At 36.2% G+C, this 14,545-nt stretch overlaps 1 protein-coding gene across 1 annotated transcript in view; it reads right to left on the minus strand.

Annotated features, from left to right (window-relative positions):
• LOC124722506 (calcium-dependent secretion activator-like) overlaps nt 1-14,545 on the minus strand; it is a 798,081-nt gene that overhangs the window by 615,611 nt on the left and 167,925 nt on the right. The window contains exon 5 of the mRNA XM_047247660.1: nt 2,736-2,842. Coding sequence (XP_047103616.1) covers nt 2,736-2,842 — 107 coding nt within the window. The remainder of the gene's footprint in view (nt 1-2,735; nt 2,843-14,545) is intronic.

Here is a 14,545-nt window from a genome sequence, read left to right on the forward strand (position 1 = left end):
AAGAAGAATTGCTTGTTATGGGCATGTGACAGCAATAAGCACAGAAAGAATGTGTAAAAGGATATTAACCTAGTTATAAGATAAAAAACAAAGAGGAATACAAATACCAAAAAAGGTCTATGAGAACTGTAAATTTCTCCTATAGATATCCAGAACCATGATGCATTAAGGGGAGATTAAAAATACTCAAAGGTTTCCAGACAAGGCTGGAGCTCAAGAGCTGAAGATGGGAAGGCAAGAACCCAAGAGAGAAAAGAACAACACTGGAATGCAAGAGCAATGGGAGGAGGTTAGAGTGGTCCCAATAAAAACATAAATAAATTGATATGTTTCCTAGTTAGCCACACTAAGGAAAGAATAAGAATAACAACATGACTCTACAAGATGTTAGCTTCAAATTGCTAAAAATGCAATAAATTTGGAAGATGATGATCACAGTCTAAAAGTAACTGAAATGATGGGATATGCTGGCATCATGGCACTGCAAATTTTGTTTCCATTCATCATAGCTGAAGGACAAAGCAATATTTCAGTTTTACTTTAAATCCTTGCAGTAACATACAGAAGTTGGCTGGTAAAGGACCTATCATGTTTGTTTTTTTAAAAATGGAAGGGGAGTGTCTAAGCATTTACAAAAGTAGAATAGATGAAGTTTTCACGTGTAACATATGCACAAAAAAATTCTGCCGTAGAGTGCCTCTCTTTTTGTTTGATGAGGAGTCGTACGTTGTACACACACCTTTTTCACACTAACATTGTTTTTGTTTTTAAAAATTACAAGTATTTTGTACTTCTTGTGGGGAAATTCACTTCTTCAGCCAGCTATTTATTGAAGGAAGAACAGTCAGCCATATCCAAGTGCAGTGAATCATCTCATCACTCATGTCATAACATTTAAACCATTGTGGCTAAATGGAAACATAATTCATACTACTCTGTCATGATTCTTAAACTTGGCTGCATTTGATGGAAAAAGTTTTCTCATATCATACTAACTAGGCCTAATATCATACTTAAACAATGTTTTATAGATTCCAGTATCATCAGTAAGAAAAACAGTCTAGGTTGCAATGACAGCTGAAGCTGCATTGTTCATATAATTTACAGGAATGCAGTCAGGTCAAGCCATCAACAACTGCCTATATTTTGACAGATGACCACCCTGTTGTTTCCAAGGTAAAGCTGCAGCAAGCAAGTGCTGTGCTATAAATATAAAACTTGACAGATACCAGTAGCTATCAATAGTGAAAATTACCAATCAATGGCTGAAGTGGCACTAGCACAGTCCCTCTGTTTTTTGATGAAGAGTAGAGTAGGATTCCATCTGGAATTTAAGGAAAAACTACATGTCTGTTTATTTGCTAATTTTATATCAACTGATTGTTTAATAACAGTATCCCAATAGCTGGAAGTGCATGCCAGAGTCTCCTTGTTGTTGTATTCCATAGGATGACTGGTGTCAAAATCTGTATGTTTTCCAGATATTTAGATGATACTTTTGTGGTTTGGCCTCATAACACTGAGAATCTGAATGGCATTTTAGAACACCTGAATTCAATCAAAACGATCATTTGTCTTATGATGGAGGTGGAAAAGCATGGTTGCCTTTCCTTCCTCAGTGTGTTGGTACATTGATGGTACATTGTGACATGCTGTTTAAAGGAACTCTAGTCACACTGACTTATATCTACAGGCTGATAGATGTTACCATCCAGCTCAGCATGTAGGGGTACTTTGTACTTTGGTTCACAGGACCAATGTCATTTCCAACCCTGAGAATTTGTCAGACAAGTTTATCAGCTGAGTTAACGCATCTTGAGGTCACCTTCAATCAGAAGGGATTTGTGAATGACAGAGCAGACACGTTGCAGTATCAACAAACCAGGCACTGGGTGAGTGATGATAATACTGAGTTGATCCCACTTAACACAGGGAGCATCTCCAACATGATTTGTCATATTTTGCAGAAATATGTCGTGAAACATGTTTTCTGAACTCCATCTTAGATTAGGGTCCTCTTAAATTCCCTTAAGGATGGTCTTTGTTTACATAAGTAGGGTGTCTATCATATTCTTGGCAGATGTAGCATGCCATACATAGGACAGAATATCAGGCCCCTGGAGCCCTAGTGTACTGAACACAAACATCACACATACTTACAACAGCCAATCAAATGACCTATAGCAGAAAATTGTCTTGGCACCTGTTATTCTATGGAATATAAAAACATGGAGATTCTGACATGCACTTCCAGCTATTGGGATAGTGTTATTAAGGAAGCAGTTGAGATTAAATTAGCAAGTAACCATGTAAAGCAAAAGATGGAGATTTTTGTGTAAATTCTGTGTGGAATCTCATTCTCTCCCTTATAAAAAACCAGAGGGACAGAAACAATACTACCTCATACATTGTTTGAGTATTTTGATAAATTTTGGCATAGTTCATCTTTCATTGTGTGTGTGTGTGTGTGTGTGTGTGTGTGTGTGTGTGTGTGTGTGTACTGAAATTGACAGGGTGGTCATTTGTTGAAATATCAGCAGTTGTTGATGTCACCTAGCCGCCTTACTGTAAGTTGTTTGAACATTGTATATGCTGGGAGGAACTCAGGTCTCAGAAGCTAGATTGCTTTTCCTTACTGAAAATTTATCACTAAGGTTGCTGCACCATGGCCACAGAGTGAGAAGATTTATATTCCAGTAGTACATAAATCTATTATATTCTGTTACTAGCCTTACCCACAGTGCTTCATATTTAGGGGTTTGTCCATCCTGCAAGCTATTTTTATTCGTAGATCCTGATCCTGAACATTTTTTGGAACAGTCATTCTGTGCCATTCTGGAACCTATAACAAAGGAAAGATGCACTAGTCTTAGAATTAATACCACACACATACTTTTATAAAATTCACACTATGATTAAAATGACTTTTCTATAAGCTGATCACAATTTTCTACAGTGCTTACTTAAAAAAATGTAAAACATTTTGCATGAGAAACTGTTTTTACATGCCTGTTTCTCATTATCAGATATACTTAATTAACTTAAAACTAAGACACTCTAGTGGTTTCCACTGTGTTATTTTCCTTCACTATACATTTGTGATAGCAATTCAGCAACTAGTCAAACATTCACATCTGTGCAGGGTATACACTATACATATAGCTGTTCCAACAAGCGTCAGAAATGTTAAACAGAAAATTACAATAAAATTCTTGAGGCTGAATAAATAATCTATAGGAAATGTGAAGCATCATTCAATAAATATTTGATGTTGTTAATTATGAATATCTAAAACGCAACGAAGACTTTAAAGAATGAATTTTCACTGCATCTGCATGTGTGCTGATTTGAAATCTTGTGGCAGATTAAAACTGTGTGCTAGACCAAGACTCAAATCTGGGACATTTGTCTTTCATGGGCAAGTGCCCTACCAACTACACTATCTAAGCACAAAGTTTGAAGTAAGCTCACACTCTGGTCCAGAGGAAAAATTGATTTTGGAAATCCCCCAGGCTGTGGCTAAGCTATGTTTCCACAATATCCTTTCCTCTAGGAATTCTAGTCCTGCAAGTTATGCAGGAGAATTTCTGTGAAGTTTGTATGGTAAGAACTGATGTACTGGTGAAAGCAAGGCTGTGAGGGTGGGTTGTGATCCATGCTTGGATTGCTCAGTTGGTAGAGCACTTGTCTGTGAAAGGGAAAGATCTTAGATTAGACTCCTGCTCACACAGTTTAATATGCTAGCAAGTTTGAATGAACAAGTTTTTCAACTTTTAAATCTTTTAAAAAATACCTGTTGAGTCTGTACCTCTTGCCATGAATACCAAATAGGCAATTAATGTAGTAATTTTACATGGTAATATACAATATGTGCCGGGAAGTGCCAGTTGGTTGGTTGGTTACATGATTAAAGAGACCAAATTACTAAGCCATCAGAGCCAGTTGTTGTTGTTGTTGTTGTTGTTGTCTTCTGTTGAAGAGTGGTTTAATGCAACCGTCTATGCTAGTCTATCCTGTGAAAGCTTCTGCATCCATGTATAACTACCACACCCTTCATCCATTTGAAGCTGATCCCTGTATTAAAAGTCTGTCTCCCTCTACAATTTTTAACCCACAAACTTCCCCTGTTATCAATGTGATTATCTGTTGCTGCCTCATGATGCATCCTATCAACCAAGCCTTTCTTTTAATCTAGTTTGGCCATCAACACAGATTTAGAAAACATTGTTCTTGTGAAATACAACTACCTCTTTACTTGCATGAAGTGTTGAGTGCTATTGACAAGGGGTTTCAAATTGATTCGGCATTTCTGGATTTCTGGAAGGCTTTTGACACTGTGCCACACATGGGGCTTGTAGTGAAATTGCATGCTTATGGAATATTGTCTTAGTTATGTGACTGGATTCGTGATTTCCTGTCAGAGAGGTCACAGTTCATAGTAACTGATGGAAAGTCATTGAGTAAAATAGATGTGGTTTCTGGTGTTCCCCAAGATAGTGTTATAGGTCCTTTGCTGTTCCTATTCCATATCAGCAATTTGGGAGAGAATCTGAGCAGCTCTCTTAGGGTGTTTGCAGATGACACTGTCATTTATCGACTAATAAAGTGATCAGAAGATCAAAACAAATTGCAAAACAATTTAGAAAAGATATCTGTATGGTGCAAAAATTGGCAATTGACCCTAGAAGTGTGAAGTCATCCACATGAGTGCTAAAAGGAATCCATTAAACTTAGGTCACACAATAAATCAGTCAAATCTAAAGCCACAAATTCAACTAAATACCTAGGAATTAAAATTATGAACAACGTGAACTGTAAACAACACCTCAAAAATGTTGTGGGGAAGACTAACAGCGATTGCATTTTATTTGCAGGAAACTTAGAAAATGTAACAGATCTACTAAAGAGACTGCCTATGCAATGTTTGTCCATTCTCTTTTAGAATACTGCTGCATGGTGTGAGATTCTTACCAGATAGGACAGACAGAGTACATGAAAAAAGTTCAAAGAAGGGCAGCACATTTTGTGTTATCATGAAATAGGAGTGTCACTGAAATGATACAGGATTTGGGGTGGACCTCATTAAAACAGAGGCATTTTTCATTGCAGCGCAATCTTCTCACAAAATTTGAAATGCCAACTTTCTCCTCCAAATTCGAAAATATTTTTTTTTATTCTGCCCTACATAGGGAGAAATGATCACCATAATAAAATAAGGAAAACCAGAGCTCGCACAGAAAGATATTAGTGTTCATTTTTTCCTCACACTATATGAGATTGGAATAACAGAGGATTGTGAAGGTGGTTAAATGAACACTTTGCCGGGCACTTAAATTTGATTTGCAGAGTATCCATGTAGATGTACCTCATTTTATTTAGTACCTCCTCAAGAGTTACCATCTAATCATCAGTAGTCTTCTAGAGCACCAAATTTGAAAGTTTAAATTCTCTTCTTGTCTTTCACTTCCATACAAGACTTTACTTCAGACATATACCTTCAGAAACTACTTCCTAACATTTATATTTATATTAGATGTTAGCAAAGCCTTCCTTCTGGAAATGCTGTCATAAAATATTGATTTTTACCTGCCACCATATAAATATGAAAACATAGTAGCAGCTTTGTAAGACATAATTACAGTTTTCCTCTAAGTTCCTGCCCTTAGCCAAACACTTTCCTAAGGAACCATTTTCCTGAAACAATTTAGGAAAACCTAAATCTGGATGGCAAAAACAGGGATTTGAGCTGCTGTTTTCCTGAAAGCAAGTCCATGAGCTAGTCACTGTGCTATCTTGTTCATTACTAAGCTTTTGGGCAATGTTCCTCTTCAGAGCTATGAAATGTAAACCATCTAAGAGATTAGCAAAATTTTCAGTGTTATTTGTATGTATGTTATGTGGTTGACACTTCAACAGCTATGTGCATTGTTATTTCTACTTCTTAAATTATTTCTACTCCACTGAACATTCAAGAATTGTATCAGTTCATGTCATAAGTAGACATTTATTACAGAACTTCCTGTTGTAAATTTCCTGAAGTTAAGAGTGTTGTTCTGTGTTTGTCTTTGCTCATGCCATATGACACAGTCATGCAACAGACTTTAATTAGCCCCCATCTCCCATTTTTATGTGAATTATTTTTGACAGGTATCAGTGTTATTGAATTGGAGAATTCAACTGAAGAAAAAACTATTTAAATACTTTTAATTTAAAATTGAGAAAACACATCACAAACACTTTCAGATTTTACGCTGATGTCTTTTCACAAGAACACATCTCATGTTTTGTTTCACAACACTGTGAAAGAATTTAACGTCTGTGGAATTATACAACTGAATGAAACGACCCATAGAAGAATCATAAAGGCAGCACATCATAAGACTGCAGTGCTAGCTACTGTCTGTTTTATCGTTAACAGGAAATACAGATATGTTCTCTGTGATTCTGGAATATCAGATACTAGTCTTTTCAGGGTATTGTTTCATCATAAAATTTCACTCGTATTATTCAGTGCATCAGGGAAATTATAGTGTTGAGTCTTATAATTGTTTCATCTTGTTCCGAAGGGCTCATATCCAAACATAAATAAATGCAGATTTAGTTTCACCATGCACGATTCTCAGATAAACCAATCCTTACAGATTATGATGAGGTCACTAGATCCAATGTGCCCTATTAGAGCCTTGAAAGTTACATTCATTCCATGAAATGATGCAATAGTGTCCTTGACCAGTGAACATCTAGTATGGAACAATGGGTAGCATGCCTCTAGAACTATAATATTTTGAGGGCATTTTGGATGGAAAAATGTGTGGGAACATTCTGGAAGTCTAATTATAACTGCTACAAAAATGTCTTAGCCTTAATAAATTTCAAATTAATTGGTTCCAGCATGTTGGCTATCCAGAACATCACTGATGAAATGCACGACAAGGATGAAATTTAAAATTTTTAGGTCATTGGACCAAACGAGTTGATACATTAAACTGGTCTAGTAAATCAAGAAAGTTCTTTCTCTGTAGCCTCTTCAAATAGGAAGTGTACCAAAAATTCCAACAAATATGAAAAAATGCATTACAAATGCTTACAAAGACACTGGAGAGGAAAAGCTATTGTAGAGGCAGTAGTCCATTGAAAAAATGATCAATAAATGAAATGATGTTCCAAACCATCATATCAAATATGCAAATACACAGAAGTAATTCCTTTTTGAACAATTGTTCCAAGCCTTGTAACCATGAGTTCTTTTAAAATATGCACAGAAAATATTAACATACAAAGGAACTCATTTTTTGTCTCAAGAGCAATTTACAAACAAAGATACTCATTTCTTCTTGTAAAACAAGAATAGGCAGTAAAAAATATGATATCATATTTTTTAACATAACAACAAACTGTTACACCAGTACTAATAACATCCAAATATGTTCCTTACCATTTTTTGTAGAATGTCGAGATCTTGACACATTTACTTTAAATGACTAACCTACATGTTTTTGGTGTGTGTGTGTGTGTGTGTGTGTGTGTGTGTGTGTGTGTGTGTGCGCGCACATGTGACAGAGAGAGAGAGGGGGGGCAGAGTAGGGAGAGAGAGAGAGAGAGAGAGAGAGAGAGAGAGAGAGAGACAGGGGGATGGGTTGATGAGGTTTGGGAAGAGAAGAGAGGATAGGGAGATGGGCATATGACTGAATGGTGAAAAATAAACAGTAAAGTGAAGGAACAAGATAACATACAGATAACAAGAAGACCAACTGAGTGCTCACACTGATTGTCCTTGCATTGACTGCATGTATTTCAGTCCCTTGACTGCAATGAGCATCTTAATATGCAGTGCATTGTTTTATTCCAGTCTCTGTGGACATTTTAATCCACGCCAGCTTGCCATTCATGCAGTAATCTTGATGTGATTACTCACACTATGAAACTGGATAATCACTGCTATAAATACATATAAATACATTTCTGCACATGAGCTGTGTACTCTGGATAGTTTAATAAGCACAGCACTATTCTCATATTTTTTCCCCTGCAGCCACTCAAAGTTTGGGTTGCCTAGTTAGAATACTTGTTAGCATTAGCTGATGGGGTTTCCTATTGATGTAGCTGACTTCTTTTTATCTTTCTGGGTAGTCTTCAGTATTGTCATTTGACTAATGCTCATGTTGGTATCCTGCTCACAGTTATAGTAGACTTCAGCTTTGCTAAGCAAATGATTCATAACTGTACTTGCAGAAACAATGATACATTACAAATATTAGATATGAAGGTGAGACCTTTATCACATAGTTCAGCAGGTTTAACACAGTACTCTATTGACTATACAGCATAACTACTGGTTCTTCAGAATCCAAAAACTCAGAAAGAAATTCTGAAATTCATGAAAAAGGAACATGGTTTAGTAACACAGTTTATTGATAAAGTAATTTTCACCCATTTATGCATTTCCACTACTGTGCAAAACTTATGGACAAAGGTAAGTTTTGTATGATGTGCTACTGCTATTTAACTTGGATGAATGAAACTTGGACCATACATATAAAGAGCTGCTGCATCATAGTACACAAGGTACATGAAAGAAATGCACAATGTGATGTACAGAAATGACACTTTTATTCAAAGATAATAATTACACCGCAAGTCACCGTGATTTATGTTGGTCCAATGGACAGTACAGATGGTGATGATTATGTGTGGTTTGTGGGGCACTCAACTGCATGGTCAACAGTGCCCACACAAAAACCCAATTTTTACACCATCCATTTTCTTTTCACAATCCAATCTAGTCACTCTCACAAATGATGATGATGATGATGACAGTCTCCGGGCAGAGAAAATCCCCAACCCGAGTACAGATGGTGAGGAATGGTTCTTGAACATGTGTGATGAGAACAGACAGCATTGTATGGTCTGCACCATGCTCCCATGCTGGCCAAAAGATTGGCAAGGAGTTCTTGTGATAGGACATTCCATTCCTCCATCAGGGTAGTTGACAACTGCTCATTGGTGCATGTGGACATGCCACAAAATATCTCCCCAAACCTATCCACGAGTTCTTGATGGGATTTAAGCTAGGAGAACAGACAGGACAGTCCATTTGCCAAATATCCACCCATTCAGAGGCTTCTTCACCTGCCTTGTTTGATGCACTTGTGCATTGTCATCCATATACATGAAGTCAGGGTTTAATTTGTGGGAGCTGTACTGCAGAAATGTCTGAACAGCAGGGCTACCATTACATCCAGTACAAAGTATGTGGCACCTGACATCTGACAATGAGCAGATTCACAAGTAGGTCAAAACTCTGGCAATGATGGGATATACACAGGGGCAAGGGACACAAAGCAGTGTGAGCTGAGCATCCATATAGCAGAAACATTTATCTGTATTCAGTTTCTGTGAGCTGTGGACCATATGGTACAAGCTTAATGTGAACTCCCCACTGACACATACGAAAACTTGTATAGTGCCCTACTTATTTTTGGTTTCATTTCATCACATCTGTGAAGTATACAGAACCTCACAATCACAAATAAGCTTCAATTCATTCTGAACACATGTCCACTGTTATCCTGTTGCCATGCAATTTGTCAACACACTCGTAACTGAGAATTTTATACACTCTAAGACAGTGTTGGGTGGAAGTATTGTGCGAACACCATTTTAACTGTTATTTCCAGTTGACAGACGATACAAGCATATTTATTTTTGTCAGTAGTTCTTTTACTCATTTGAGCTGAATAAATACATATATAGGAAGCAGGAACTTTATGAATTCCCATCACCACATAGTCATCATAGCATACATCTTAGAACATAGCACATGGGTGTGACACTATAGTTGGCTTACAGTATGATGAACATGTAGGTGTTAATATCCAAACATTCCTGCTTTATGGTGTTTCTGTGACTGAGTGTCAGTGAACAGTAAACAGAGCAATTTGTGAACACTTTATTTCATCATAATGCATTAAATGCACATTTTTTAATCTAGTATAATGTCTTTGCATGCTAATCACAGCCACACAGTACTACAGACACCTCACAGCCAGCAATGCCTACTACTGCTGACAGAATTTACATATAGATTTCTTTTTGTCAGTTGTTCATTTACTGAATAAATACATTTATAGCAAGCATGTATTTTATGACTTTGTGTCACCAGATCATCCTTGACCATACTCCATTGTTGCAACAATAAAGTCAGCTCAATGTTTGATGAACATGTAGATGGTGATACCCATGCATTTCTGCTTCAAATTCAGTTCTGAAAATATGTGCGTTATTCATCCAACGTTATTTCTCCCCACATTGCAATACCTGAACCACCAAAGCAATTATGTTCAACAATGTTCCCATCTCTTGCCACATGAGTGCATGTGTAACAGCATTGAACATCATTGTTTTGGTTGTCCAGGTAATATGGTGTGGAAAGCATAATGTTGCATTGGCATACTGCCCTGTATAAATCCTTCAGCATGGTACACTTGCTGGTCATTATTATTATGACACTATAATCCCTCACCATGTGCACCTTTCCATCAAGCACATGTGAAATGCATTTGGGAGATGTACTGCAGCATGTCTACATGCACCAGTGACCATCCACCAGTTGTCACCTGAACAGGTGGAGGAGTGAATTACCCTATGACAAGACACTCCTTAATAGTCTTGGGACCAGCATGCTGCAGCACTACCATCCATGCTGATCACATACCCTATTTAGTACAATGTTCAACCTTTTTTAATGTTTAGTGGAACGTTATTAATCACAATGACAGCAGTATAATTATTGTCTTTGAATAATAGTGCTGTTTCTGTAAGTCTCATTGTGTATTTCTGTCAGTTACCTTCTGTACTATACAGTAGCAGCTCATTTTATGGATGGTCCAAGTTTCATTGATTATATTGCTTGGCAGTGACACAACATATGAAAGTTAGTTCCATTGTTAACTTTTGCACACCAGTGTATATTATGGCTTGACTTCATAAGGTAAGAGTCTAGGACATAATGCTCAACTTTCATGTTATTTTTAATACAAAACCTGATGATATTTGCTGTAGGTGAAATAAATTAATTTTATTTACGCATCACAGCAGATTTCTACAATAAGTGAATACCTAGTTTATAAATTTTATTTCTACATAGGTATATGTCATCTCATAGGTAGGGTAAATATTTAGGATCTTTGGATCTGAGATGTACTTTTTAACTGTCCAGTTTTTACAAAACCCTCTTCTACACATTTTGTGCTACTGTTTAGAATCCTTCACTTCAGTACTCAATACTCAAGGGGAATGTTCCGTCAATATTATGAACATTGTCAGGAAAGTTTGGAAAAAGAGTAAAATAAGACATCATATAATGGGCATTCACTTTCATCAATCTTTGTTTTGAGCCCATGATAAGACGGAAAATAGATATACTGCATGTGAACAATATTTAGACATGTAGTTTCTGATTTTCAATTTTCCCCCCAGATAAATTACTTAACTGAGGAACTCACAATCTAGATGTTTCATGAACTATAATTTATGCTTTGTTATGAAATAAAAATAATGAAAAAAGGAGAACACATCATTTCGTGTCATAATTAAACCAAAGTCAAAAATAAGCATCTAATTCCATTGAGAAATTGTTTGTATATCAACACAAGCATTCACACTTCTGAACATTTTTTTTATTCCTGTAGAAAAGCATGAAGGGGCCCACCAAACTTAACATCCCCATCTGATGGATGAATCACCAACAAAAGTGTCACATGGTCTCACTTCATGAGGCACTGTGAAGAGGTTTGGAATTTAATACAGGATATTGGCACAAAGAATGGTAATCAGAAACTTTATACCACCAACTCTCTTCCCCATGCCAGCCAAATACTGACAGTGACAGTTTCATCCATAACCAGGATTAAAGCTGCCTTACCCCAGAGTAAAGCACCACTGCAAAGGTGTGCATTAGTGACCTACGATATGCTTTTACTGTCCATTTGTGTAACTCAGATGCACAACTTTGTTTGGCTTTGGCACACAAGAAATTATCTGAGACTTAGGAAATCCTTGGATTAGCCACTAAACAGAACTAGGAATGCTATAGCAGTGTCACACTCTTTATGTATGTGCTACAGATAATTAATCTGTAGTGCTCCTGTGATAAAGTGCTCAGTCCATTACAGTACAAAGAAAAAAATCATACAAGGGAAGTATTAAACAGGTCTCATTGAACAAGAATCGAGTAAAAAGTTATTACTGTGTGTAACAGTGAATGCTGATGTGACAGAGACATCTCACAAATAATCTGTATATCTAAATCACTAACACTTAACAGTATGGGTTGCACTACAAAAATACTCTAAAGTAAGGCACGACACGGATCATCCACATGCCTCACATCTAACAGCATAATATATCCTTCATTCAACAGGAACCTATGACAAGCGGCCCAAAGGCCATCAACAGAAGCACAAATATATTTATTCATTTTGAAATGTAGGCGGAAACAACATAGTGCTCTCATAACAAAAAAAGATCTTTAACTGTTTTGATTAATGTATAATTCTTAGTTTTTTATTTCAGTAACAGATTTATAGAGAAGCTTCCATTAAAGAAATTAATGGTCTAAATACCCTTCACAGTGAGTATATTTTGTTAGTGTATGCCTTGACAAAACACAAATGATACAAATCAGTGACGCATACACTCCAGATATATTCAACACAGGGCAAGGCAGGGTGCTTGGGCCATTTAGCATCTAGCATCACATTGGACACAAGTAATCTTCACAGGTAGATAGATGAAGCAATAATGATTTGAATACAAGACAAGGTGTAGCAAGGTCTTCCACAACAGTCACAGGGTTGAGTGGGACGTAATTAGAATATGTGGCTCCTACAGTATATGGTGTTCATCACAAGCATAAAATCTTCATTGTCTCATAGAATCTAGAAGATTTATTACAGAAAACTTCTGGACTCAATGACTATTGTGTAACTGCAAGTGTTTTTGGAAGGACATATTACATTGCTTTACAAAATCATTTAATGTTTCAGGAATTGTCCATTTCCTACAAAGAGAGATGTGGTACTGCAGGAATAATGGGATTTAGATAAAACACTGAAGTAAAAGAGTTGCTGATCTGAAAACTGAGAACACTCATGTTCACAATAACCCACACAGTAAAGAGTAAATAATGTGTGTAGCATATAGACCATAATTCACATAATGTTTTTAACTTCAATATTACATGTATATTACAAATGATGCCAAAAACATGTTCATCTGGTAATTAAATACACGCAATTATTTACAGCCCTCTCTGATGTTTTTCTGTTAATTTCTACATAATTGTTAATTGCAAGTGGGATTGTGTGTCAAATAAAAATGTTCCAGACACTAACCAGTTAACATTTAGAATCAAAATTTTATATTAATCCTTTAAGATCATTAGAGCAACACAGTGATAGATACAAAGTCCCTTGCAATTGTGAAAGTCCTAAGTGTGGCACACCATGTTAGTATTCAGTACTACATATCTTGTATCTGTCAAACAATTTTACCAAGCCGAAATCCAAATGTTTCTATTTAAGTTAATGTTAAACAGGTAAGCTATAGAAACAGTTGCAGGTCCAAATGCATGCAGTCAATCAGGGCAACTTCTTACTAGTCATAGAAATGAGTTAGCATTTAACATTTTTGTTTTAAATGGCTGGTGTTCCTTCTACTTGCATTACTTTGTACTAAAAGCAACAGTTTTAATAACTGTGTGATTCGCAGTTCATATATCAATTGAACCTGTGTTTACTCTTTGATTGCACTGCCTGCAAAGACAGCTTCTGAAAATAGTGATTTAAGTTGAACAGTGAGAGTTTAATAGAAATTATTGATATTTTAAAGTAAAAGTGCTATACTGAATTAACACTGTTTTATGTTACACTTTCTGACATGTTCCACACCCACAAGAATCATCTCATTTTTGGGTCTATAGAATGAAAACTGAATCTAACCTAATGTAATCTAATCTTCCTTTAGTTCTTATTCCTTTTGGTGTGATCTAAATTTATCCAGAGCATTAGATTTATGAAAAATACTATATTTTTTAAAAGATTGGTCTAAAGTTAATATGAACAGCACTGTAACTTTGTACCACTATTAAAAGTGAAATTGTACTCTATAAGGGCATAATTAGAATACATCTACACTCTCCCAAGCATTTGGTAACTATAAATGTAAAATGTTACAACTTTTGTTGTGATGAGTAAATTTTGTACCCAGTATTTTCAAAAAATGGAAAAAAGTGGTACAAAGTTACCCTAATTGGCTGTGTTGCTTAGAATTAGACTCCAGAAACTAAGTGTCACAACTTTTCTAAGTTCTCAAAACATCTGTGCAAACTTTTTCAAGTCCGTGAATGTGTTGCCCCAAAAATTTCTACCACTTAAAGCTGTAACCAAGGTGCCCACCATGAAAACATACATCCATACTCATTCAACTCTCAATGCAGAAAGTCTTGAGCCAATATGGCTGCCCCTACTAATGTAGGGAAAATTAG

Source organism: Schistocerca piceifrons, chromosome X (genome assembly GCF_021461385.2).
Source record: "Schistocerca piceifrons isolate TAMUIC-IGC-003096 chromosome X, iqSchPice1.1, whole genome shotgun sequence".
In the NCBI taxonomy this organism is placed as follows: domain Eukaryota; kingdom Metazoa; phylum Arthropoda; class Insecta; order Orthoptera; family Acrididae; genus Schistocerca; species Schistocerca piceifrons.